This window comes from Leishmania major, chromosome 22 (genome assembly GCF_000002725.2).
Source record: "Leishmania major strain Friedlin complete genome, chromosome 22".
Lineage (NCBI taxonomy): Eukaryota > Euglenozoa > Kinetoplastea > Trypanosomatida > Trypanosomatidae > Leishmania > Leishmania major.
In genome coordinates this window covers 459114-481198 of record NC_007263.2, presented here as the reverse complement: position 1 = coordinate 481198, position 22085 = coordinate 459114, and the positions used below count along the sequence as shown (strand labels likewise).

Genomic DNA, 22085 nt, shown 5'->3' with positions numbered 1-22085 from the left:
GATTTGTCGGGGGCCCGCGTCAGTGAAACAACGGCTGCGGTAAGAATGCGAGACAGAAACCAACGCGGGGGCGAGGGAGGAGAGGGATGGAGGGCACAGCATCCACCGCCAACGCCGCCAGTCAGGCGTCGCACTCACGCATCCATGTCGAGCTCTTGGCCATCGTACGCCAGTTCCATGGAGCAAACCCGGTTCACAAATGCGAGCTTCTTCTCCCTGTCAGTGTCCGTGACCGCGGGAGCGGACGACCCCGGCACGACGACCTCGAGTTCGTCTCGGTATCGCATCTTGAGCTCGGCCAGCTCTCGCGCAAATGCCTCGTTTGTGCGGTGGTGCTCGAGGCTGCAGAACATGCCGACGAAGTACGTGCGCCGAGGAGCAAGTGCCACGACGAGAGGGATAGCCTCGTCTGCGCAGTAGTGCGACGCCGACGGCGCCCCGTGCTCGGCGAGCAGGTCCAGTACGAGGACATCGATCTTCACGAGGTCTTGCAGGAACGCCATCGAGGTCGCCGGGATGTGGCTCACGTCTGAGATGTACACGACGCAGCTCCCCTGCTGCTGCTGCTGCGTTTGCCGGCTCTTGAAGGCGGTGCCACGGCCGAACACCCACGCCATGGAGATGTAGCCCTTTCCGTGTTCCACTGGGAAGGAGTAGAAGGGCAGGTCACTCGCGGCGTCGGTGGCATTGACGCCTCGTGCGGCTGATGCTGCAAGGCTCAGAGGCCCGAAGGGTACGTGCATGCGCTGCGGCTTCGTGTCATCCATGTAGAAGATATCCATCACCGTCGACAGCACCTCAGCGGAGGAGGAAGACCTGGCGGTCATGTCGGCCGTTGCGGCAAGTGCGCTATGATACGCCGTCCCCGTTGTCGGGGCCGCGCCGATGTGGAAGCTCTGCGTGACAAGCTCCGGTGAGACCATTGCGATCTGGTCCAGGGTCGGTGCAGTGAGGAACGTCGGGACTCGCCGAAGGGTGCGGGGAACGACGGCAGAGGCGAGAGTTCTGCCTGCACTCGACGGCAACGACGAAGGCGATACCGACTGCGCATAGCGGGCGGCTGCTTCGGCCTGCATGCCACACAACTCTTCCACGCAGTGCATGGCGTCTGCGTGCCCGTGTGTGATGAGGAGTGCGTCCACGTACTGTACCCGCATCGGCGCCAGAACGCGCATGTAGGCACTACGGAATGTTTTGCCACAATCAATCAGCACGTGATGCCACTCCACACCCGACTTGCCTTCTGCGAAAGGCAGGGAGATGAGCAGCGATACGTTATTGCGGCGGTTCGGGCCACTTGGGTTCGCGATGGCGTCGCGGCACGCGCAGTCTGTCGTGAGATGACCGATAACCGGAACCGCACTCGACACGCCGGTTCCCACGAAGGTAAGTCGCATTCGCCTCAGCACCGTCATCGTTTCACCATGCGTGCGCGCGCGCGTGTGTGTGTAGAGGGGGAAGACGGGGCTGAGCACTGGAACGAGCGAGATGCTGCGTCAGGCATACGCTCGCTCTCGCTTCCTTGCTGATGCTGCGAATGCGTTGGCGGTATGATGGGGCGTCCGGGCCGAGGGCTGGGACGGAGGGTTGAAAAACCGTTGTCTCGGGAGGGGCGGGGGCGGGGAGGGGTAAGGGGTGGGGCTTCAAGCACACCAAGCTCTGCGAGGGAGGAGAAAACGCACGCCAGCGTGCAGGGGGTTGCATCAGCCCAGCGCGCGAGCATCTGTGGAGGCAAACTAGGGGGAGGATCTCCGCACAGCAAGGCAGAGCGCACTCTCGTCGCCTCCCCCTTTCCGTACACACATACGCTCTCTCTCTCTCTCTCTCTCTCTCTCTGGCTGAAAGTGGCATGGAAATACGATTGTATGGCCAACGAGATACACATACGCACTCCAGCTGGAGAGTAGATGGGGGGGGGAGATGTACATGTGCGCGCAGAGGTGTGGCGTTCCCCTTTCCTCCTCTCCTCCCGTCACTGCGGCAATAACACCTGCATGCCATCATAGCTAAGCTCGACACACTGCACCTCGCCTGCCTGCAGACGACCGGCGGCGACGTGACTGTCCAAGGCGTTCTGAAGCTCCGCCATCCACTTGAAGTGCTCCAGCGCACAGTGCATGCCGACACCAAAGACGTGCCGAGGCTTCAGGGCCACCACCAGAGCCATCATGTCATCCTCGCAGTAGTGGACGGGGCTCACGCGCCCACTCGGGGAGAGGCAGTCGACGAAAAGGACATCGATCTTCACGAGGTCTTGCAGGAACGCCATCGAGGTCGCCGGGATGTGGCTCACGTCTGAGATGTACACGACGCAGCTCCCCTGCTGCTGCTGCTGCGTTTGCCGGCTCTTGAAGGCGGTGCCACGGCCGAACACCCACGCCATGGAGATGTAGCCCTTTCCGTGTTCCACTGGGAAGGAGTAGAAGGGCAGGTCACTCGCGGCGTCGGTGCCGCCCGCCGTCGCCGCGGTGGCGGTGATGGGGAGATGCATTCTCAGCGGCCGCTCTTCATCCATGCAGAAGAGGTCTAGCGCTGTGCTGCGGCGGATGCCAATATTGCGCCAGCCGCCCTCCTTGTGCGCCGTGCCGTTGGCCATCACCTGCGCTTCGCGCTGCTGCAGACGCTCGGCAAGCTGCGCGGCGTGCTCTGATGGCGTCGACATTGCGTGTCCGCTCTTCACGCTGTTTCGAATAATGTAGTCGACCGACTTTTCCAGCGTCTTCAGCGTGCTGGGGGAGAGGTAGGTGGGCACAAAGCTGTCGATCACCCAGTCCCCAGTGGAGACCATGTGCATCGTTTGCAGATCACGAAGGTCGTCGAGGCCAGCCACCGCGTCCGCATGCCCGTGCGTCAGCAGCAGCGTGTCCACGGTGCGGATGCTGCACCGGATCATTACCTTGAAGTACGCGTCACGGAACGTCTTGCCGCAGTCAATGAGAATGTGCGCAACAGGCTTTGGGCCAATGTAGTTGCTGGCGTGCTCCGCTGCAAAGCATGAGTGTGACGGGCGGAGCGCCGTGGTCGAGACAGCACCGGCAGCGCCGCTGCTGCTACTCGTTCCACCGTCGTTCTCGGCATCTTTTGTGTCTGCCGCCGTCGTCGCCGACTCCGTTCGCGCCACGGGCAAGTCGGGCAGGTCACGGCGGGGAAGCGTGATGAGGAGGCTGATGTTGTTGCGACAGTTGGGCCCGCTTGGGTCAGCGACGGCGTGCTCGCATGCGCAGCCGCGCCCCAGGTGCCCAATGACCGGTACACCTGTAGAGACGCCGGAGCCGACCACGGTCAGGATCATGTACCCTGGCGGCGGTGCCTGCACCGGCTGGCTGGCGATGTGGGAATGCTGAATGGCGAATGCAGAGCTCATGCCGATGTACCGTCGGATGCTTCTCGCCTCAGCGAGACGGAGAGGCGTGAGAGAAGGGGAGGGGAGGGAAGGCGGGCAGAGAAAAGTAGAGCGTGAGCAGTGCGACGACTCAGCCGCTGCCGTGCACGGGAGGTCGTTGTAACAGGGATGCAGTAGGAGAACGACCTCGCGCTCACAGCGGCCTCGACGAGATAGACGGAGGCGTAACCTCGACCGTACTGTTAGATGACGCTAGCTACAGGGAAGTTGGCGATGCGTCTCCGTGTACGCCAGTCCGTCTCTCTGCTTCGCATTTTGTGTCTTGCCGCGCGGCGGCCGACACACACTTATACACCACTGAAGGACGACGGAGACCGCTACACGGTCGTGGCCGGGCACGTGGACGTGCACACACACACACACACACAAACATATATGCCTGCCTGCCTGCCTGCCTGCCTCCATACGGATGAGCAGATGAATGAACGCGATGTGAGGTGTAGGTGACAGGATGGATAAGAGCACGCGTAAGAACAAGCAAGCAGGCATGCCCCCCTTACCTGCGTGTGTCTACGCTGTACGCATGCACAGGGGACGCCAACGATGAGGTTCTACAAGACTGCAGCGCGGTGCGACGGCACGCTGCCACTTATTCGGCTTGCCACTTACTTTGTTGTGTTCACTTTCGCATCGATGTGGCGTGCACCATATGAAGGCACCAACCGAAGGGCAAACGATGTGTGTGTGTGTGTGTGTGTGTGTGTGTGGATGGGGGTGGAGGGGGGGGGGGAGGGGGCGGCGCTGCCGCTTGCTGCGGGCACAGCGCCCTTACCCCCTCTTTTACTTCGCGCCAGCACTGTTTTGCTGTGCGGTCGTGACCCCTATCACAGTCGCCGTGGCCCCATTCCGCCCCATGCAAGTATTTTGTCTGCGTGCTAACCCCCCTCCCCCTCTTTTTCCTTGTCGCATCCAACTCGACGTTGCCAGCGCGGGGCTGAGGCGCACACGCCCTCACGCAGACGCCGGCTGAGACTCTCGCAGTCCCTCTGATACGGCGTCCACGACGCTCTACTCAGATGCCGACCACGCGGTTACACACACACCCCGCTCGTACCACGCGTGGACGCCGGCATCACCGTCACCGCTGGTGATGCCGCTATTCGGCGCTTTAGGCAGCTCCAGCACCTCCAACAGTGCCTCGCGGTTCTCCGTCGTGTAGAAGGGCAGGAGGATGCTCTGCTGCTGATCCGTCTGCCGTTCGAGGCGCGCCGTCAGTGCCGTTGTCGTGGCGACGCTGTCAGTGCTTCTTACCCATCTCCAGCGCAGCACGACGGCGGAGGAGAGCGCGGGGGCAGCACCGCTAGTCGTGGCGCCCCTCAGCGTGCACTTGCCGGCAACACCTACCTGTGCCGAGTGCAGAGTGAGCCCGGTGAAGACCACCTCGTTCTCCCTCAGCGGCGCCAGGCTGGCTGCCGAGGTTGCGGGGGCACCAGGGATACCCGTGGTCGACAAGGCGGAGGATGTTGTGCGGGGCGCCCTTCCTGCACTGGCGCCGGTCGCTGCGTCCACCTCCACCTGCGGCACCAGCTGCTCTAGAGGCACCTGCTCTGCCCGCGCGCAGTGCTGCTTGAAAGCCGTCAAGAATGCACCTGGGGAGAAGAGTGCGCCGAGGCGTACCGGCGTCTTCGCCAGCTGCCCGCCGTGCGCGGCCGTTGCCAGCTCAAGAAGATGTTCGACACGCTGTTGGACGTCGGCAATCCAGAGACCGACGAACAGGGAATGGGCAGCCGAGCCATGAACTCCACGCAGGTGCGCGGCCCACACGTCTGGCACGTGGTCCTTCATCAGCTCCTCCACGAGGCCGCGGTGCACGGAGCTCGGCGTCCGCTCCTCCATCGCCACCTCGCGTAGCTCGCGCACGCACGTCAGGAGGTGCCGCACGAGCTCCACTGCAGCAACCACCTCTCGCTGCATCGCAAGGACAAGCGGTGCCGACACCCCACCGGAATGACTCGCCCCGCTGCGGTTGACTCCGCTTTCCTTTGCGGCACCGACGTCGGCGGCGCTGGCACGCTCAACGGTCTCCTGCTTGTGCAGCGCGACGGCTTGTAGGACAAAGGGGTGTTTCTCCAGTTTTCCCAGCGCATCGCGCAGGATGGGATACCAGGCAGTGCAGTAGGACTGCACCTTGGCTGCCCACCGCGTGGCCCGGAGTGCGCCGCTTGCCGCGGCCTGTGCATCGCTGTCGATTTCGGCGAATGTGAGCTCGTCGTCTAGGGTACTCTGCACGAGGGACAGGCGCTCCACCACTTCAATGGCGCTGCGCGCGCGCGTCATGCGGTCCGCGCCGATGGGCAGCGCCAGCCATGCCGGATGGCTGCTGCCGCCAGGGAGCGCGTGAATCCACTGAAGCAGCTCCGCGCGCGAGCGTCCGCGGATGGGTGGCGGTGGCGCACCGGCCGCCGCCGCCTCAGAGACGAACTGAGCTGCGTCTTGCAGCATCTCGGGACGAAGCAGCCTGCGGCAGAAGACGTTGAGGATGTGCTGGTCGAATACGTTGCTCACTTTGCCGCCGTAGACCGTAGTCGCGACGATGGTGCGCAGGGCGTCCCAGGAGACCTTTAGGGCGCTGGCATTGCTGCTCGACGCTGTCGCTGCTGCTGGTGCTGGTGCGGCCGAGCTCCATGCCTGCACCGCTTGCACGACACGCTGATACTCCACCTCCGTGTACTCGTACGCCTCGCTCCAGCCTAGGGGCTTATAGAGGATACGCTCGGTGATGACGGAGTGCAGCCATGCCGCGGCCAGGTAGAGGCGCTGAAGGGAGGTGTTGTTGCTCGCGGCGGCGGCCCCAGCGCTTGGAGCGACCGAGGATGCGTCGGTGCCGTCGAAGGCCGCCGCCCCGACCACAGGATACTCACCGTAGGTTTGCAGGAGCGATGACTGCATGCCTGGCGGGGCCTCGTAGACCACGACCACGGAGGCCTCTATGAGATTGATGGGCAGCACCTTGGATGAGGCTGCTGCCGCTGTGGCTGTTGTGGAAGGCTTTGCCGCGCTCCTGTCCCGCTCAGCCGTGAGAAAAAGACGGAACTCCTTGTGCAGCTGACCCTCACTCCGCTGGAAGTGCAGCTGCTTCTCGAGCTTGTCCATGTAGCCGCGCGCCAAGTGAACGTTCTTCAGCAACACCCATCCCCCCGACTTTGTCGCCTCCGCCAGGTAGGCGTCCGCGTTCTCAATGCTCTCCATGCTGCCCATCGCCACGACGCTGAGGTTTGTGCACGTGCGCTGCGCCAGCTCCTCCACGCGCAGGGCGGGATCGAACATGGTGTCGGCCACCATCAGCAACGGCGTCGCGGCGGAGAGCTCAGCCATGATACCGTCAGCGAGATCGTTCGTCTGTGGCGCGAAGAGATCGTCCGTGAAGAGGGCGGCAGCAGCGTCAGTGCCAGCCGCGGCGGCTGTGCCCATCTCCTTTGGTGAGAAGTACGACGCCAAGAGCTGGCGCACCGCCTCGATGAAGGCGTCACGGCGCGTGTTGAGCAGTATGAGAGCCAGCAATAAAAACCGGCGCACGCGACTGGCGCCGCGAGGAAAGCACTCCGGTGGCAGAGCGGACTCGCTGGTGGCTACTGGCGTGGCAGACGTGAGCACCGCCTCCCACGCAGGCGCCCGCGTCGTCAGCGTCTCGCGAACCTCGTTGAAGGCGGGCTTCGTGAGCAGGAAGGCGAGCGCCTGGCAGCTTTGCAGCCCCAAGGCTGGGCAGGCCTGCCGTACCACCGGTGGAAGACTTGTCGCCGTCGTCGCTGCTGTTATGGGGCTGCTGGCCCCACCATCTTCGGAGGAGTCGGTCGTCATCGTCCGGGATGCCGCTGTCGATGGGAGGCCGGCGCCGGCGCCGGCAGCCCCAACGCCGCTACCCGCGAGACGCAGACACGACAAGATCCACTCCCACTCCTCCGGCATCACAGCGGAGCCGCCGGTGCTGTCGGTGGGAAGCACCACCATTGACGCCGCCGTTGGCGCAGAAGACGCGGATTTGGCGCCCGTCGCGCTCATCGCACTCCTTAGCTGCGCCAGACGCAACGCCCACACGAGATGGTCTTCGTGAAACATGCCCCGCACCACGCGTCGGTGCAGCAGCACAAAGATCCCGTACGTGAGCTGCTGCAGACGCAGCCCTCCATCCGCTGCTGGCGTGCTTGTCGCCGGCAGCGCCCGCAGCGCGTCGTCCAAAACACGCAGAACGAAGCGAACGTTGTAGCAGTAATACGGACTGAGCTCCTCGAAGCGCTGCAGCGCAAAGTGGGCCTGTGCGACCACCGTCGCGATGGGGCGGTACATGTCTTCCACGCTCCGAATCTCACGCATCGAGTTCTCGCTGTCGGCGATGTCTCCGGCGATGCAGGTGGCCTCCTCCTTCAACTCCGTCAGGCTCTCGATGAGGGCGTTGTTGTCCAGCAGGCTGCCCTCCGCTTCGGCGATGCGGGTGAGCAGTTTGTCCTCCAACACGCGCAGCCGCAGCTGATACTCGCCCTGGGCCTTGAGTAGGTTCGAGCGCTTCGCATCCACATCGGGGCGCTCGTGGAGAAGGGTGTAGTGCAAGCACTGCGACTGCAGCGAGGATAGTGTGACGGTGAAGTTCACCATGCACACCTGCCCAGCCAGGTCTGGCGGCGACTGGAAGTTCGGGTTACGTGTGTGCAGGAAGAGATGGAACGACGGCGCCAGGTCCACCTCGTGCGGGCCGATGCGGGTAATGTGACGTGTGCCGTGGCAGCGTACCTCGCCATTCAGTAGCGGCACCACAGCGGGGTCGAGGTGCTCGGCGTCCTCCATAAGGATCGGGTAGCCGAACCGCACCGCCATCTCGAGCTGCTTCACATAGCCAGGTCGGCTAAACGAGGTCTTGGTTATCTTCTGGGCTCCATAGTAGCGGAGTACAAAGTGCGCAGCCACGTCGGTCGGGTCGATGAGCAGTACGTACCGCTGGCAGCGGTGCATGATGACGGCGTTGTCAATGTTCAGACGGTCCTTGGGCAGCCCGGCCTCCTCCCATGCCAACTGCTGCGTGGCGGGAGAGAGGTACTCCGTCACGCTTAGGCCCTTGCGGACGGGGATGGTGGCGCGTTGCAGACATGCTAGCCAGCGTGGCATCAAGACGCGCTCGCGCGTGTGCTCGTCGTAGAAGCCGGTGTAAGCGAGGAAGACCGCGGACATGACGCAGTCGCCCAGCGTCGTGCGTGCTTCAGAGTCGAAGCTGTGCACCTCTTTCTCCCACCGGTCGCGCTCGTCCAGCAACTGCTGCAGGACCGTCTGCGCACGGTTGCACTTGGCTGAGATGGCGGTAATGCGCTGCTTCAGCTCTGCTATTTGGGCAGTGGCGTTCTGGTACTCGCCCATGAGCTGTTGCAACGAGTTCTCCTTCTCACGCACCTCCTCCTGCGCCACCTCCAAACCTTTCAGTTTCACGTCCCGCGCCTTGATCAGTTTCTCGATCTTCGACCGCACCGGCGCCACACGCTGGTAGATGGCGGAGTACTTCACCTGAAAGAACACCCACTGCATAAGCGGCCCGGCCGCCTTCGAGGCACGGTACGCCGCCTCGACAGTGAACTTGCTGTCTCGCATCATGCCCCGCACGCGCTCGCGGGCCGGCTCGGTGATGTCGTCGGGGCGGAAGTTGCGCACGCTGGCCAAGAAGTCGTCGCGGCGGATGCAGTTCTTCAGCGAATCCCAGTCCTCACAGTTCTTCTCACCCATCAGCGCCCCAACAGCCTCGAGCGTGCGCTTCACCATCGGCGGCGGCATCGCGTATGCGCGAATCTCGCGCAGGTACTCCGGCTTCACCGTGCTGAGCGCTGCATCGGCCTCCCGCAGCGCCGGCTCCGCCTCCGCGAGTTCGATGGACAGGCGCTGCGCGTCCTCAGAGATCTGCGCATGTTCGTCCTGTAGCTGACGCTCCAAGTCCTGCGCTGCGGCCTTCTCACGCTTCGCGACGTCGGTCTCACTGACGATGCGTTCTAGCATCGCCTGCGCTCGCCGGCTGCTCGCCTCGATCTCAGCTTCGTTGTCCTGCAGCGTTGCCCGCTGCGCCGCCACCTCTTGCGCCGTCAACTCGAGCTTCTTCAGGCCGCTGTGCAGGTGCACCAGGGCATCACTGGAGACCTTCCTCTTTTCCTGGAAGATGGTCACAAAGTGCGAAACGCAGTCCGTAAAGTGACGCGGCGTGACGAAGGTGCCCTGGTTAGCGTATCGCACGCGCAGAGCTTGGTTGATGTGCTGCGTGGCGACGTGAATGGCGCACAGGCTCTCCACGACCGCCTCCTTCGCCTCCACCTCGATTGCGAAGACGCCGTGGCAGGCGGGCAGCAGCGCGAGATGGCGAATCCGCTCTTGGCATACCTGCTGCAGCGTCGTCGTGTCCCAGTCGCCGAACCAGTCGATGGTGCATCGGTTTACCAGCGCCGGACTCGCCACCGTGCGCGACGTGAACTCACCTGAGGAGGGGTTGATTGTGAGCACGACGTGCAGGTACTCGTGCACGTTCCTCAGGAACCAATGGTACAGCTCCGCTTCGTTGTGTACGTCAACCAAGTCGTCCCCCGCCGCGCTCGCCGCGACGCCGACGCCGGTGACCACAGAGGCGCGCTGGCTACCGGTGACGCCGTTACCGTTGTCGTTGCCATCCAGACCCTTGCAGCCGCCTCCTCGGAGTGCCGATGAGTCCCTGTCGCGGCCTGCCTCGCCGCCGCCACCGGCGCTTCCACCTGCCCTTCCTGCCGCACCAGCGCCGCCGGCACTACGCGATGTGGCATAATAGCTCTGGCTCGCCAGCACCGCATCGCGAACCTCCTGCATGAGCTTCGACCACTCGTCACCGTCGAAAAGGCCGGGTACTTCGCCCGAGGCCAGGAGGGCGTTCATGTACTCGAGAAAGCTCGGCTGCAGGATGTTGGATTCATCGAACAGGAAGCAGATGCGCTCCCGCTTGCATCCGGCGCGGCGCAGCACCCCGCGGAGGTCGTGTTCGAAGTCGTCCAAGTCGTACCCGCGGTGCAACATCAGCGTGAAGGTTGAGAAGCCGCGCATCCACGCCACCAGCTTCGTCAAGGCCGTTTTCCCAACACCAGAGGAGCCGGCGATGAGCAGGTGACCCAGGGGCTGGCGCAGGACGCGGTCGATGCGCACGACGTGGTCGATCATCGCGTCGTAGATGACCAAGTTGCCCAGCGACTCCTCCTCGTTGAACGCTGCCAGCTTCTTCTGCACGTACGCCCGCAGCTCCTCCCGTGGGCTGTCCGTGTAGCTGCGCGAGAGCAGCGTGGAGTACAGCAGCGGCTGGTGGAACGCGTGGTCATCGACGTCGGTGAAGAACTCGCGAAACGCCTCTACAATGGCCGTGTCGGTCCATGCCCGCTCCTCGGCCGTGACGAGGCGGTCGGCGAACACGCGCAGCCCTTCATGCACGGCGAGGCGCACGAGCTGGCTGACATTGAGCTGGCGCCGCACCGCGTCGTCCCAGGTGAGGATGCCCTCGTACAGCGCCCTCGACCAGCGCGACAGCTCGCGGGGTGAATAGAGATAGTGAGGTTGCTGTATCGGCGTGAACTTGGCCTGAGAGACGCGATACATCTTCACCATCGCCTGCGCCAGGCGGGTGGCGACTTGGCCGCTGAGGCGTTCATTCCATGCCAGGATGGCGCGACAGTAGGTTGTGTAGATCGTCTTGAGCGACTCTGGAGACGGAAAGTCGACGAGCAGCACCGGCGCCCAACGCAGGAAGCGTGCACTGAGCGACACACGGCCAGGGTCGGTTGGCGGGTTGCAGGCACCGACGACCTGCACATCCTCGACGGTGATCCAGGTGTTGTCACGCGCGCGGTAAAAGCCATTGCGCTCGATGAGCTGCCGCAGCAGCTGCACGACGACCTGCGTGCCGTAGCGGTCCAGCGCCGGCAGGTTCACCTCATCGCAGAAGAGAAGGAGCTGCTTGCCAGACGTCGGCGCCATCACGAGACCGCGCGCGGTATCCTGCACACGGCAGTGCTGCTCCAGCGCCTTCACAATCGTCTTCACCGTCGTGCCGCTCGAGAAGTTCAGGAAGACCACCTCGTACTCGGGCAGGCTGCTCAGCACTGCAGTAATCGACATAGTCTTGCCAGAGCCCGGCGGCCCGCACAGAATGGCGGAGCGACCGGCGCCGAGCCAGGCGCTCAGCACGTCCTCGTGCCGGCACGTGTCCACAGTGGTTATGACGGTATCGTTCGCGCCCACCTGCTCCGCTAGGAGCGAGATCTCCTTGACACGGTTGCGGATCAGCCGCCACTCGCCCGTGCGGTAGCACACCTCCACCTCCAGCATCGACTGTGCAACGCCGTCGACCGTCGGCCGCAGCCCTAGCTGCTGCGCCAGCTTCATGCGGTTCTCCAGGCTCATGGCTGAGGCCAGACCCCAGAAGATCGCGTAGGAGAGCACCTGCATCGCGATCTTCTTCACCACAGCGTCGCTGAAGACGTCACCGTTGCTTTGCTGTTCGGTTTCGAAGGTGCGCCATACGCCCTGGACCAGAAACGCGACCATGCTCTGGATGCACTGTTGGTCGCTTGGTACCATCACGCACACGTCGCGGAACGCCGCCGACTTCATCAGCTGCAGCCCACGCACCACGGCGCCGTCCTTCTCGAAGGCCGCTGCCCACGAGCTGACCATGAGCTCCTGGATGCGCTCCGCATCGGGGTGGCTGCGGCGGAGCGTGCTGGCGGCGCCGCCGCCGCTGGTGCTCGTGAATATGGCGTGGCTCCCGTGACCTGTTGTGCCGTAGAGGGTGTCGCCCATGTCGAGCTCGGCGGCCTTGTCGCTCTGCGGGGTCGCGTCCTTGCACAAGTGACTGCTGCGCTTCGGCGTCGCTAAGGCGGTGATGTCCTCGTCGCCGGAGCTGGTGCGGCCGTGATGCCGCGGCAGACTGCCGGCCATCACTTCCTCTACGCTGGTCCTGGCGCTCGACAGGACGAGCTCGTGGTACACCTTGCCGTATTCACCAGTCACAAGGCATTCCGTGTAGAATGCGCTCCGCACCCCGGTGACGCCGATCATGTGGTCGGTGCCCCAGTGTAGGTGGCGACCACGCGCGTCGACGATCGGGTGCTCCTGCAGCTGGTGATACGTGTGCGCCAGCACCCCTGAGAGCGGCACTACACCCTCGCTGAGCCACAGCATGCCGCAGCGCGACACGGTGGCCGGCGTCGCGTACAGCAGGTCTTGAACTTCGAAGATGATGCGCACAGAGCGCGGCAGCGGAAGCCGCTCACCGTTGGGCAGCGTGAGCAGCCGGTTGTCATCCAGCACCGAGTTGAGGTTTTCCACCCACTCTGGGTCCACGTCGCCATCGAAGATGATCCAGTGCTCCTTCCGCGCCTCTGAGCTTTGGGCCCCCGGTGCGCTGGCGTCGCCGTCGCAAATGACGTTCTGCTTTAGTGAAGCGCGCTTCTTGTTGTCGACCCCCACTGACTGCGCTGCCACGACTTGGTGGCCAGTGTCGTCGTCCCCCGCCAGCGCTAAGTCAGCTGGGATCTGCTGCTGCTCCTCTGCGTCGATGATCTTGCGCAGGATACTTGTAAAGACGCCATCGCGCCACTCGCGCGTCGTCACGTCGAGGGTGCCGAAGAGTTCGCCCTTGCTAAGGACCTTGGGGGAGAGGACGTATGCGTGCATGTGCAGCGCCCGCTGAAGGCGAACCATGGCCGCCATCAGCACCTTCCACGCCGTCGTTTTACCTGTGCCGCTGGGGCCCACAATCATGACACCGTGCCGCGTCATCTTTGTGTGATAAAACTGCAGCACCTTCTCCATCCACCCCGCAGCAGGGGAGAGGCCGCTTTCCGCACACACGCACTCCACGGCCTCGCGCAGCTCGTCCATCGGCAGCGCCGGCAGTGAGCAGCCGGGGAAGAAGTCGTGCAGCAGTGGGTAGAACAACGCCGCGTCCTGCGCGACCAGCTTGGGGGCAACGGTTGCAATGATGCTCTCCAGCAGCAGCGTTCGCTCCGTTTCCTGCACCGTGTCCGCACCCGCGCCGCCAGCAGCGTTGTGGCCGCCGGGGCTTCCACGCGACGCCGCGGCCACCTGCCGCTTGCGGTCACCTGCGGCTACCAGGACGGACTTCAAAGCGCGCAGGCCGAAGTCGTAGTGCGCCTGCCGGGTAAACTGCTCCTCGCACAGCCGGAAGAGCGGGACAACTTTTTGGGAGAGCGCCTCGGCCGTGGTGAAGCCCTGCGCAAACAACATCACCTCTGCAATCGTCTCGCGGTCAGGGATGGTCATTGTCACGGTGCGGAAGAGCTGCTTCAGGTTGCCTGGCAGCTTGGAGCGGCCGGCGTAGCCGGGATTCATGGTGATGAAGATGGCCACGTTCGAGTGCAGCGGCACGGCGCGGTGGTTCAGCTGCACCTCCCGCTGCCACGCACGCAGTGAGTGCTGGATGACTTGGATTTGCAGCGATAGCGCGGAGAGGATGCGTTCCTCGAGGCGATTGAACTCGTCGAAGCAGCCCCACGCACCGACCTGGCACAAGCCGAGGAAGATTCGACTAACAGCTTGGTAGTCGAAAGTGTCATCACAGTTGAAGACGAGGACGTGGCGGCCGAGCTGCATGCCGAGCGCCTTCACCGTCTCCGTCTTGCCGGTGCCGGCCGGGCCAACCGGCGAGCCGCCGAGGCGGGTGTGCAGCGACTGCATGAGGGTCAGGTAGCACTTGTCCGTGAGCGGGGTCTGCACCAGGCGCTCATACGCGCCGATGTACTCGAAGCCGTGAAGCACGGACGCATCCGCCATGCGGCACTCCAGCGTCTCGGCGGACCGGTACTCGCTGAGCACTAATCCACTTACGTTCGTGCCGCGGGCGAGGCCGATGTTGCTCAGGCTACTCATACTCTTGCCGCCGTGCTGCTGCTGGTGGTGTATGGGGACCACGTACAGGCGCAAAACGCTGAGCCAGTTGAAGTCGTCGCGCGACGCCACCTTGCGTGCAGCAAGGGTGCGAGAGACGTCGCGCTGGTACACAGCTACCGTGATCAGCTGCTCGCACTGGCGGCGCGAGCTCGGAGCAACGGCGTTGCCGAGCACGTTGCCAGCCAAGCGAGTCAGCAGGTCGTCCATGCTACTTGTCACCACCGACAGCGTTGACGACGAGGCCTGAGACGTGCGCCGGGCATCCGTGGCACCGGCACCGCCGCCGTGCGCACCGGTCAAGAGACTCTCCTGCTCCCGCGTCCACAAGAGCTGTAGCGCCAGACATACCACCTGTGTCGGCTTCTGCCGCATCCAATCCATCGACCACAGCAAGGCGTACGGCGACGCATCCTTCGTGCTGACAAGCTCGTTGTACGCGCGCAGCGTGGCCTCACGGAGGGTGTGGACCATGCCCTGCTCCGCCTCACCGAGCCACTCGTGGATCGGCCGCTGCCTGTATGCGATAGGGCCCGGCTGAAAAGACAGTTCCTCGCCCTCGGCACTTGAGAAGCCGCACAGCCGCGTCGTGGCGTCTTTTACATTTCCGTCCAGCTGCAGCGATGCTAAGGCGGTGAACATTTTCTTCAGGTGCTTGTTGAGGAAGAGTGGGTTCTTGCTGTTGCCCATGATTTCAAGCAGGTCGTCGTCACCGGCGAAGAAGAAGCGAGGGAAGCGGCTGCGCTGTGTGTCGAGGTAGCTTGTCAGCGCTCGCTGCACGGCCGACAGCTGTGAAAGGAGTCGCTCCAGCGTCGCCTTCAGCTTCTCATCTTCGAGAAAGAAGGAGACGTGTAGCTCTGGCAGGTTGCCGGAGGACCGGGGTCGGGGAAGGATGTGCAGCAGTTCGCGGCTGGTACGGTCGAACTTGACGGTGTCATGCGGCAGCTGCACGCGGACTTCCGCGTTTTCAGACAGGATACCGTCAAGGTAGACCCATCGCTTCTGCACCTCGAGGAGGACCTCCAGCACCTGCCGCAGCCGATCCAGTCGCGCTTCGGCGTCGTTGGCCATGGAGACGAGCTGCGGAAAGACAAAGTACGGGCTCGCGCGCATGCCGCCGAAGGTGCTCAGGTCCTCGGTGAGGCGCTCGAACACCTCGTCCCAGCCGCGTATGAGCGCGACGTGCTTCTTGTACACCACCACGCTGAACTCGAACATGTTCCAGTAGTTGTTGATGTTGTGCAGCTGCACCTCGATGCGGCGCTCGCCCTGGGCCGTCTCAACCACTTCGCTGTAAACGGCTGCGTTGACACCCGGATCGCTTTCCCAGATGTTCGCCACGGTGAGGCTTGCGAGCACCCACGGCGCGCGCAGCTTGTGCTGGAGTGTTTTCCAGTGCCGCATGGAGCGCTCTAGCGGCGACATAGCGTCGGAGCGGAGATCCTGCATGAGGCGGTTGTAGCTCAGCACGCGGCACAGCTTCTGCTTGAGGTTTTGGTAAAGCTGGTAGCTTTGCATCGTCTCCTGGTACGCATCTGTTTCCTCATCGATTTGCTGCAGGCGCTCATGTAGGCGGCGCGGCACCATCTCGAAGAACGGCACCGCGCCGAGCTCGTTGAGCTCCACGTAGGCGGAGGCGACGTGGCCCCACACATCCTTCACACGCGCCACGTCAGCCAGCAGCTTCTGCAAGGAGGCAAAGACGTGCGGCGACTCACCGAGCGCCTCCTGGATCGCCGTCACCTGCTTCGCCTCCACGCTGAAGGCAACGGCCTCGTCGTAGATATCGGAGACCATCTGCTTCGCCAACACAGGGGCCTCCTTGGAGACGGCGATGGAGTCCACGTTGTGGAAGCGCGCATCCACCTCCGCGACCTTGACCTCGAGGGCGCTGGCTGCCGATTTCGCCTCCTCGATCAGGAAGGGCCGGCGTACCTGCACCGCCTTGAGCTTGCGGTCGACAAGCTCTGCCAGCGACGTGTACTCCTCGCGCAGCGCCGCGGCGTACATCCAGTTTTCCGGGAACACGTGGCCGAGCTTCTGCAGACTCACCTCGCCGTTGTCCATGAGCGTGATCTCGCCGTCCAGCTTCTGCAGCTCGCTCTTGAGTCGCGGTGCCTCCGATAGAAACGCGGCTGCGTCCTTTGCGTTGCTGATCACGTCGAGCGCATCGATCTTCATCTGCTCTTGAGTGATGACGCTGAAGGCCCGTTCCTGCTCCCCCTGCAGCAGGTCCTTGAACTTCGCATGAGCGTACTGGCTGACCTGGTCCAGCTTTCGGCCCAACTCAATCTGTGCTTCCTGCGCGAGGATTACAATACCGCCGAGAAGCTTGTTCGGCTGCGTGTAGTCCATGATGCGTGACGTCACCGTGTGCATGAGGCGCAGGGCGTGGCTCCAGCGGCGCAGGTCGCGCCCAAAGCGCTGCTGCATGAGCGCCACATCCATGCTCAGAAACTGCTGCCCACGACGCCACTCGTTCTCTGTGTCGATGGCGTCCTGCACACACTGCTCAATCGCGTGCAGCGGCTCTGCCAGCGCAGACGCCGGCAGCCGAAGAAGTAGGTATTGATAGCCATCGTCGGGTGCGCGACCACTGGCGGCGTTGTGGCCATTGTTGCCGGCTCTACCGATGCCTGCGTTGACGCCAGCACCGTCAGTACTGTTGCTGCCATGCGTCACCGCCGTGCTCGTCATGTCAGAGCCGAGTGCGGCCGGGACGCCGACGACGTCCGCCTGCGTCTCCTCCTCCTTGTACAGCCGCGGTAGTACGTCGATCCAGCTGAAGAAGCGGTTAAGCTCGCTGATCCAGTGCTGACGCCACGCGCCGCAGCAGGACTCGAGGCGGACCTCCTTGTACACTACCCGCATGCGAACCCGCAACGGCGTCAGCCGAAACACGTCCGTCTCCGCACCCTTCTCGAGAAAGCGGACGTCGCTGCGCATGGACAGGAAGTCTTCGGTAAACGAATGCATCAGATACTTCATCTGAGTAAGCAGCGCCTGCTCCAGCAGTGGCTGAATCTGCCGTGTCCACAGATGCGCGTGCACACAGCGCAGGGCGAGGGTGTCGACGATGCGGCGAAGTGCCTTCACTCGCTGCAGGATTGCCTCTGGGTGAAAGGCACGTACGAGGAAGGCGCGAATCTTGCGGTACACCAGCTCCGTCTTGGATCGCAACTGCTGCACCGTCGTGGTAAAGGCCTGCATCGTGTCGGACAGCTGCTGCACGTAGCTCAGAAGTCCCTCGTCGCTCCAGCGCAGGGCGATACCCATCTGGAAGAGCCGATTCACCTCCTGGTACTCGTCGGTCGCCAGCAGAACCAGACTGGTGTCTTCGCCCTTGACGGTGACGTAGTAGACGTGAATGAGCTCCACTAGCGTGTGCGCCAGGCGTGATCGCAGCTCGTTTCCACGCAGAGCGTCCCGCAGAAAGGCAAGATCAGAGGCGACAGCGGGGCACCGTCCACGCGGCGACAGCGTAGTGCCCGCAGCACTGCTACTATTCCGGCTCGTCGCTGCCGGCTCTCCAGAGCCGGCACTGAGCAGGGTGGAGGTGAGGTATGAAGACTCCAGATAACGCAGATCCTCAGCTATGTTTGGGAAACTCCACGGGAAGGCAACCTCCACCATCCAGCTCGCAGCCGTCGCCGCCGCCGGTGCCAAGGACTCGCTGTCGCCGCTGCCGACAGGCACCAGGAACGAGGCCCGGCGCACCGACGGCGACGCGCTGCGGCCTTGTGCGCGCAGCAGCGCTAAAGAGGAAGGACTGAAGCTGCTGGCACGCGGCATGCTGCCGGCGCCACCGGTGTTGAAGTAGTTCGCGTTGGCCGTGAAGCCGCCCGTCATCGCGCCGGCCCCACCAGAGGGCTGCAGACGCATCACGGCGGAGTCTGCCTCATTGGCGACCGCGCCGCCTGTTGTGTTGTGCGGCCCGCTGAAGGGCCCGCAGTTGACGGCCCAAAGCACTGGGCCCGACAGCAGCAGCGTCTGCTGATCGAGGCCGCTGCCGCCGATCAGCTTATCGACCTCCTCGAACCAACTTGCCATGTGGCTCTCGATCCGCTGCTGAATAATATCGCGCGAACTGCGGATGTCACGGGCGCGTGCGGTGGTCTTGTACAGTCGCGGCGCACCACCGATCAGCATGCGATCCCGCGCAACGGCAAGGGCGCCTGGATCGCAGGTGGCCACGAGGTCCTGCGCGATACGGAGGTGTTCATCCTGCTCCCACTCGCTTGCTTCCTCCGTGTAGTGCAGACTCAAGCACGCCAGCGCCACCGCGCAGCCGTGCACCTCGGAGTCGAGCTGCAGCTCGTCACAAACAAGCAGGTCGAGTGGGACGCCGATGAACTCGGCAAGGCTGGCGTTAAGGCGCCAGTAGTGCTCGACGTTCCGTAGGTACAAGAGCTGATGCCATCCATGCTCGCTGACGTAGTCGAAGCGCATCATCGACTTTGTGAGCGCCTCCGCCAGGCGCTGCTCCCACATGATCTGCGCCACCAACGCCGACACGGAGAAGCGTGCCATGTTGTAGCTGACCTCCTTCTTCGTGAGGGGCACATTGACGTAGCAGTCTTGGACGTAGCCGACATAGGCGCTCAGCTTTTCCGCAACGGCGTCCTGGTAGCTGTGCACGACCCGCTGCACCCGCTCGAGGGGCAGCATCTTAAAGCGTTTGAAGGTGCGGAAGAGGCGCAGGCCGTGATTGTCAGCGTAGTTGACGCTGGCCTGCGGCCCTTTCAGCGCCGCTCCTGCACCGGCCATCCCGACCGCCCCCGCGCCGCCCATGCTACTTCGACCGTCACTATGTGCGTATTGCTGATTACTCAGCAGCTGGCTCACCACCAAGGCGATCTGCTCGTCGCACTGGCTGCGCTTGTGCTGGTACTCTTGCACGGCTGCATTGAAGCGCTGGACGGCTGTGGGGCTGGTTTGCCACAGGTAATTGCTGCAGCGCTTGCACCCGCGATGTGGGCTGCCAGATGATGCCGCGGGCTCGCCGACGCTGCCCTTGCGTGACCGCTGCAGATCTTCCGCGTCGTCCACCCACCCGCCCACGGCGCGCACGCACTCGTTGAAGGCGTCCTGCATCACCAGTGCGTACTCCTCACCTGGCTGCTGCTGCGCAGCTACCACTCCCATTGCCGGCACTGCGTCACGCTTGGCCCTGGCAAACTGCAGGCGTATCTTGGTAGAGAAGACGACGCCGAGCTGCCGCATGAGGAGCAGGTGCTCTTCGATCAGGTCCCGTACAGCGAGGCAGCGCGCGAGCAGCGCTTCCACACGCGGGTGTTCGACGTGCTCGCGAGGGCTGCGCACCACGCGGATCTGGTGCCGTAGCTGAGTGCTGTGCTCCACGTACCGGGCCTGCAGCGTACGTAGCGAGTGTATGGCGATGCGCAGTGTCTGCAGGTGCACGAACGGGTCAGCATGGGCTCCTGCAGTTACGTCGGCGCTGTGCTGAGTTGCATTCGCGTCACCGGCCGCTGCGACCGGGGCGACGTTGGGGTCTTCGTCGAGGCTAAGCACCTGCTGCGTCTCCATCACGCTGACCCATCGCGACGAGATCTGCCACACGAGCGACGTCAGTAGGCTCAGCTGCAGCCGCGCTGCAAATCGCGTCGGCTGCGTCGCCGCCATGATGATCTCGTCCGTCACGTCGTTGAACTCTTTCATATCCTGCACATTGACAAGCCGCTTCTCCGGGATCGTGTTGAGGAAGGTGATGTACTCCTGCACCAGCTTCAAGTAGCCAACGTACTCGCCGACGTAGTCCGTTTCTACCCGCTGGGCAAGGAGTCGGTGCACCAGCCGCCACTCACGCCCACGCAATTGCCGCAGGATATCCTCCATCCACGCGTGCACGCATCGCCAGTACACGATGCGCTCCTGCACAACCCGCGCGCTGTCGTCGCCGCCGTCGCCGTCATACGCGATGCCAGCAGCTGCGCCTGGCAAAGGCGTCGCGAAGGCGCTGGGTTGCGGGTGAACACCCGACCAACCACTCGGCAGACCCGTCGGGCCCACCGCTGGGGCACCAATGGCTTTGCTGTTGGTGCTCTGCAGTTCCTTCGCCAGCTCTTCCTCTTCCAGCTTCCCGGATAGAAGGGGCTCCATCGAGAGCGCTTCTCTGCAGCGGTTGCGCGCCTGCAGCACGCGGCGGATGAAGCTGGGATCCTTGGCCACCTCGCCAAGCCGGTCGATTAGCTGCGGCACATCAAGCAGAGGGTTCGCGTCGCACAACTGCAGGAGGTCCTCGTGCACGTAGCGGGTGACGTCGATTTCCGGCAGCACGTTGTGCATCGAGCGGATGCTGGAGAGGAGGTCCTGCACGTGCGAGCGCAACGCGGACTGAGTCTTGTGGGAGCGCAGCATGGGGTCGTAGATGTTGCGCAAGATGGACTGCAGGGTATGCAAGGGGCGCTGCAGGTCCATTGACTGGATGTATAGGTCCCGCACAGAGAGCGCGCGAGCGCCACCACCACCAGCTGTGCCGCCTCCGGCGCCATGAGGGTCGCGTCGCTCGAGAAGGATGCAACTCAGGGCCTTCGCCTTATGTCGTGCGCCCGGGACGCTGTCGTCACCCGGACCACTTCCTGTGCTGCGACGGGCACCTGTGCCGCCGCACGCAGGCGCACCAAGGCTCACCGCTTCCTCCGGCGTGGCGTCCTCCATGCAGGAGACACTTCGAAAAAAGGTCGCTGGGTCCGCTGTTGCGATGATCTGCGACCCGTCAGTGACCGCACAGCCGTCTGAGATCTCGCAGATCGCGATGAGCGGAACGTGCGCGCCGAGGAGGGCCGTTTTCGAAACAACGCCTGTTTCGCGATCGTCACCGCGGTCACGCTCTCCGATGTTCTGTTGCTGCACGGCGGCCAGGTGCATCGCACTTTCCGGCGACGCGGGAGGCGAGGCAAAGCCCATTGCATCGGCACTCTGCGCAATGGCTGCGCGGACCTTCTCCACGGTGCCGTGCTGTGTGAGCAGCACAATGAACTGCACAACATTGTCATCGAAGGGGAACATTGTGGGCAACAGGCAGCGCGGAAGTCGAGGCAGGGGCGCCCGTTCACGGCCACAACGAGAACAGCTCCACGTCGCCGTCGGTGCCGCGTCGACCAAAGCGTGTGCGTGTGTGTGCTTGACCTCGTTCTCTATATTGCCCCCCCCTACCCTGCCCTGCCCTGCACGCTACGTATCCTACGCGGTGTGCGTAATGCGTGTACGCGGCGCGCGTGTGTGCAACGCCTTCCCCACTCCTACGAGAAGGGGGGAGGGCGTAAGGTGATGGAGAGGTGGAGTGGGATGTGCGGGGGATATGACGCGGACCAATCAACAGCGCCAGACACCGACAAGGACACAGATAACACCCATGACAAAGCGTTCCAATGAGCAGCTACACAGAGCTATAAAACAAGTCCAGCTCTAACCAATACACGCACCGTCGCACCGAGTGTGCGTATGGCGATCAGCTCTGGGGAGTGGGCTAACGCCGACACGACGGAGATGATGCGCACACCAAGATTGACGAGGCAGGCAGGCAGGCAGAGAAGGAAAAGTACAAAAACGTGTGCGCCACCAACACGCACTCCAATACGAGGAAAGCGCGCGAGAGCGAGGGGTAAACCACACACACACACACACACACACACACACACACACACACGAGGGTGTTGACCACTACCCTCGAACAGTGGACTCCACCTAAGGTAGCTTGAGGGGGAGGGGTGGGGGCGCGAGCTTGCAAGAGAGTGAGGGTGGCCAGCAGAAGAAGCGCTGCCAGCAACAGAGA

The 22085-nt window shown here is 63.5% G+C and overlaps 3 protein-coding genes across 3 annotated transcripts; all 3 read right to left on the bottom strand.

Moving 5' to 3' along the window:
* Positions 1 to 134: 134 nt before the first annotated feature.
* On the bottom strand, positions 135 to 1415 carry LMJF_22_1130 (conserved hypothetical protein; the record flags this gene model as incomplete). Its single annotated transcript, XM_001683212.1, has 1 exon — positions 135 to 1415. The coding sequence occupies one exon, from the start codon at positions 1413 to 1415 to the stop codon at positions 135 to 137; it is 1281 nt and encodes a 426-aa protein (XP_001683264.1).
* A 557-nt stretch (positions 1416 to 1972) lies between these two features.
* On the bottom strand, positions 1973 to 3364 carry LMJF_22_1120 (conserved hypothetical protein; the record flags this gene model as incomplete). Its single annotated transcript, XM_001683211.1, has 1 exon — positions 1973 to 3364. One exon carries the CDS (start codon positions 3362 to 3364, stop codon positions 1973 to 1975), a length of 1392 nt encoding a protein of 463 aa, XP_001683263.1.
* Positions 3365 to 4411: 1047 nt separating this feature from the next.
* On the bottom strand, positions 4412 to 21319 carry LMJF_22_1110 (putative dynein heavy chain, cytosolic; the record flags this gene model as incomplete). Its single annotated transcript, XM_001683210.1, has 1 exon — positions 4412 to 21319. The coding sequence occupies one exon, from the start codon at positions 21317 to 21319 to the stop codon at positions 4412 to 4414; it is 16908 nt and encodes a 5635-aa protein (XP_001683262.1).
* Positions 21320 to 22085: the final 766 nt, after the last annotated feature.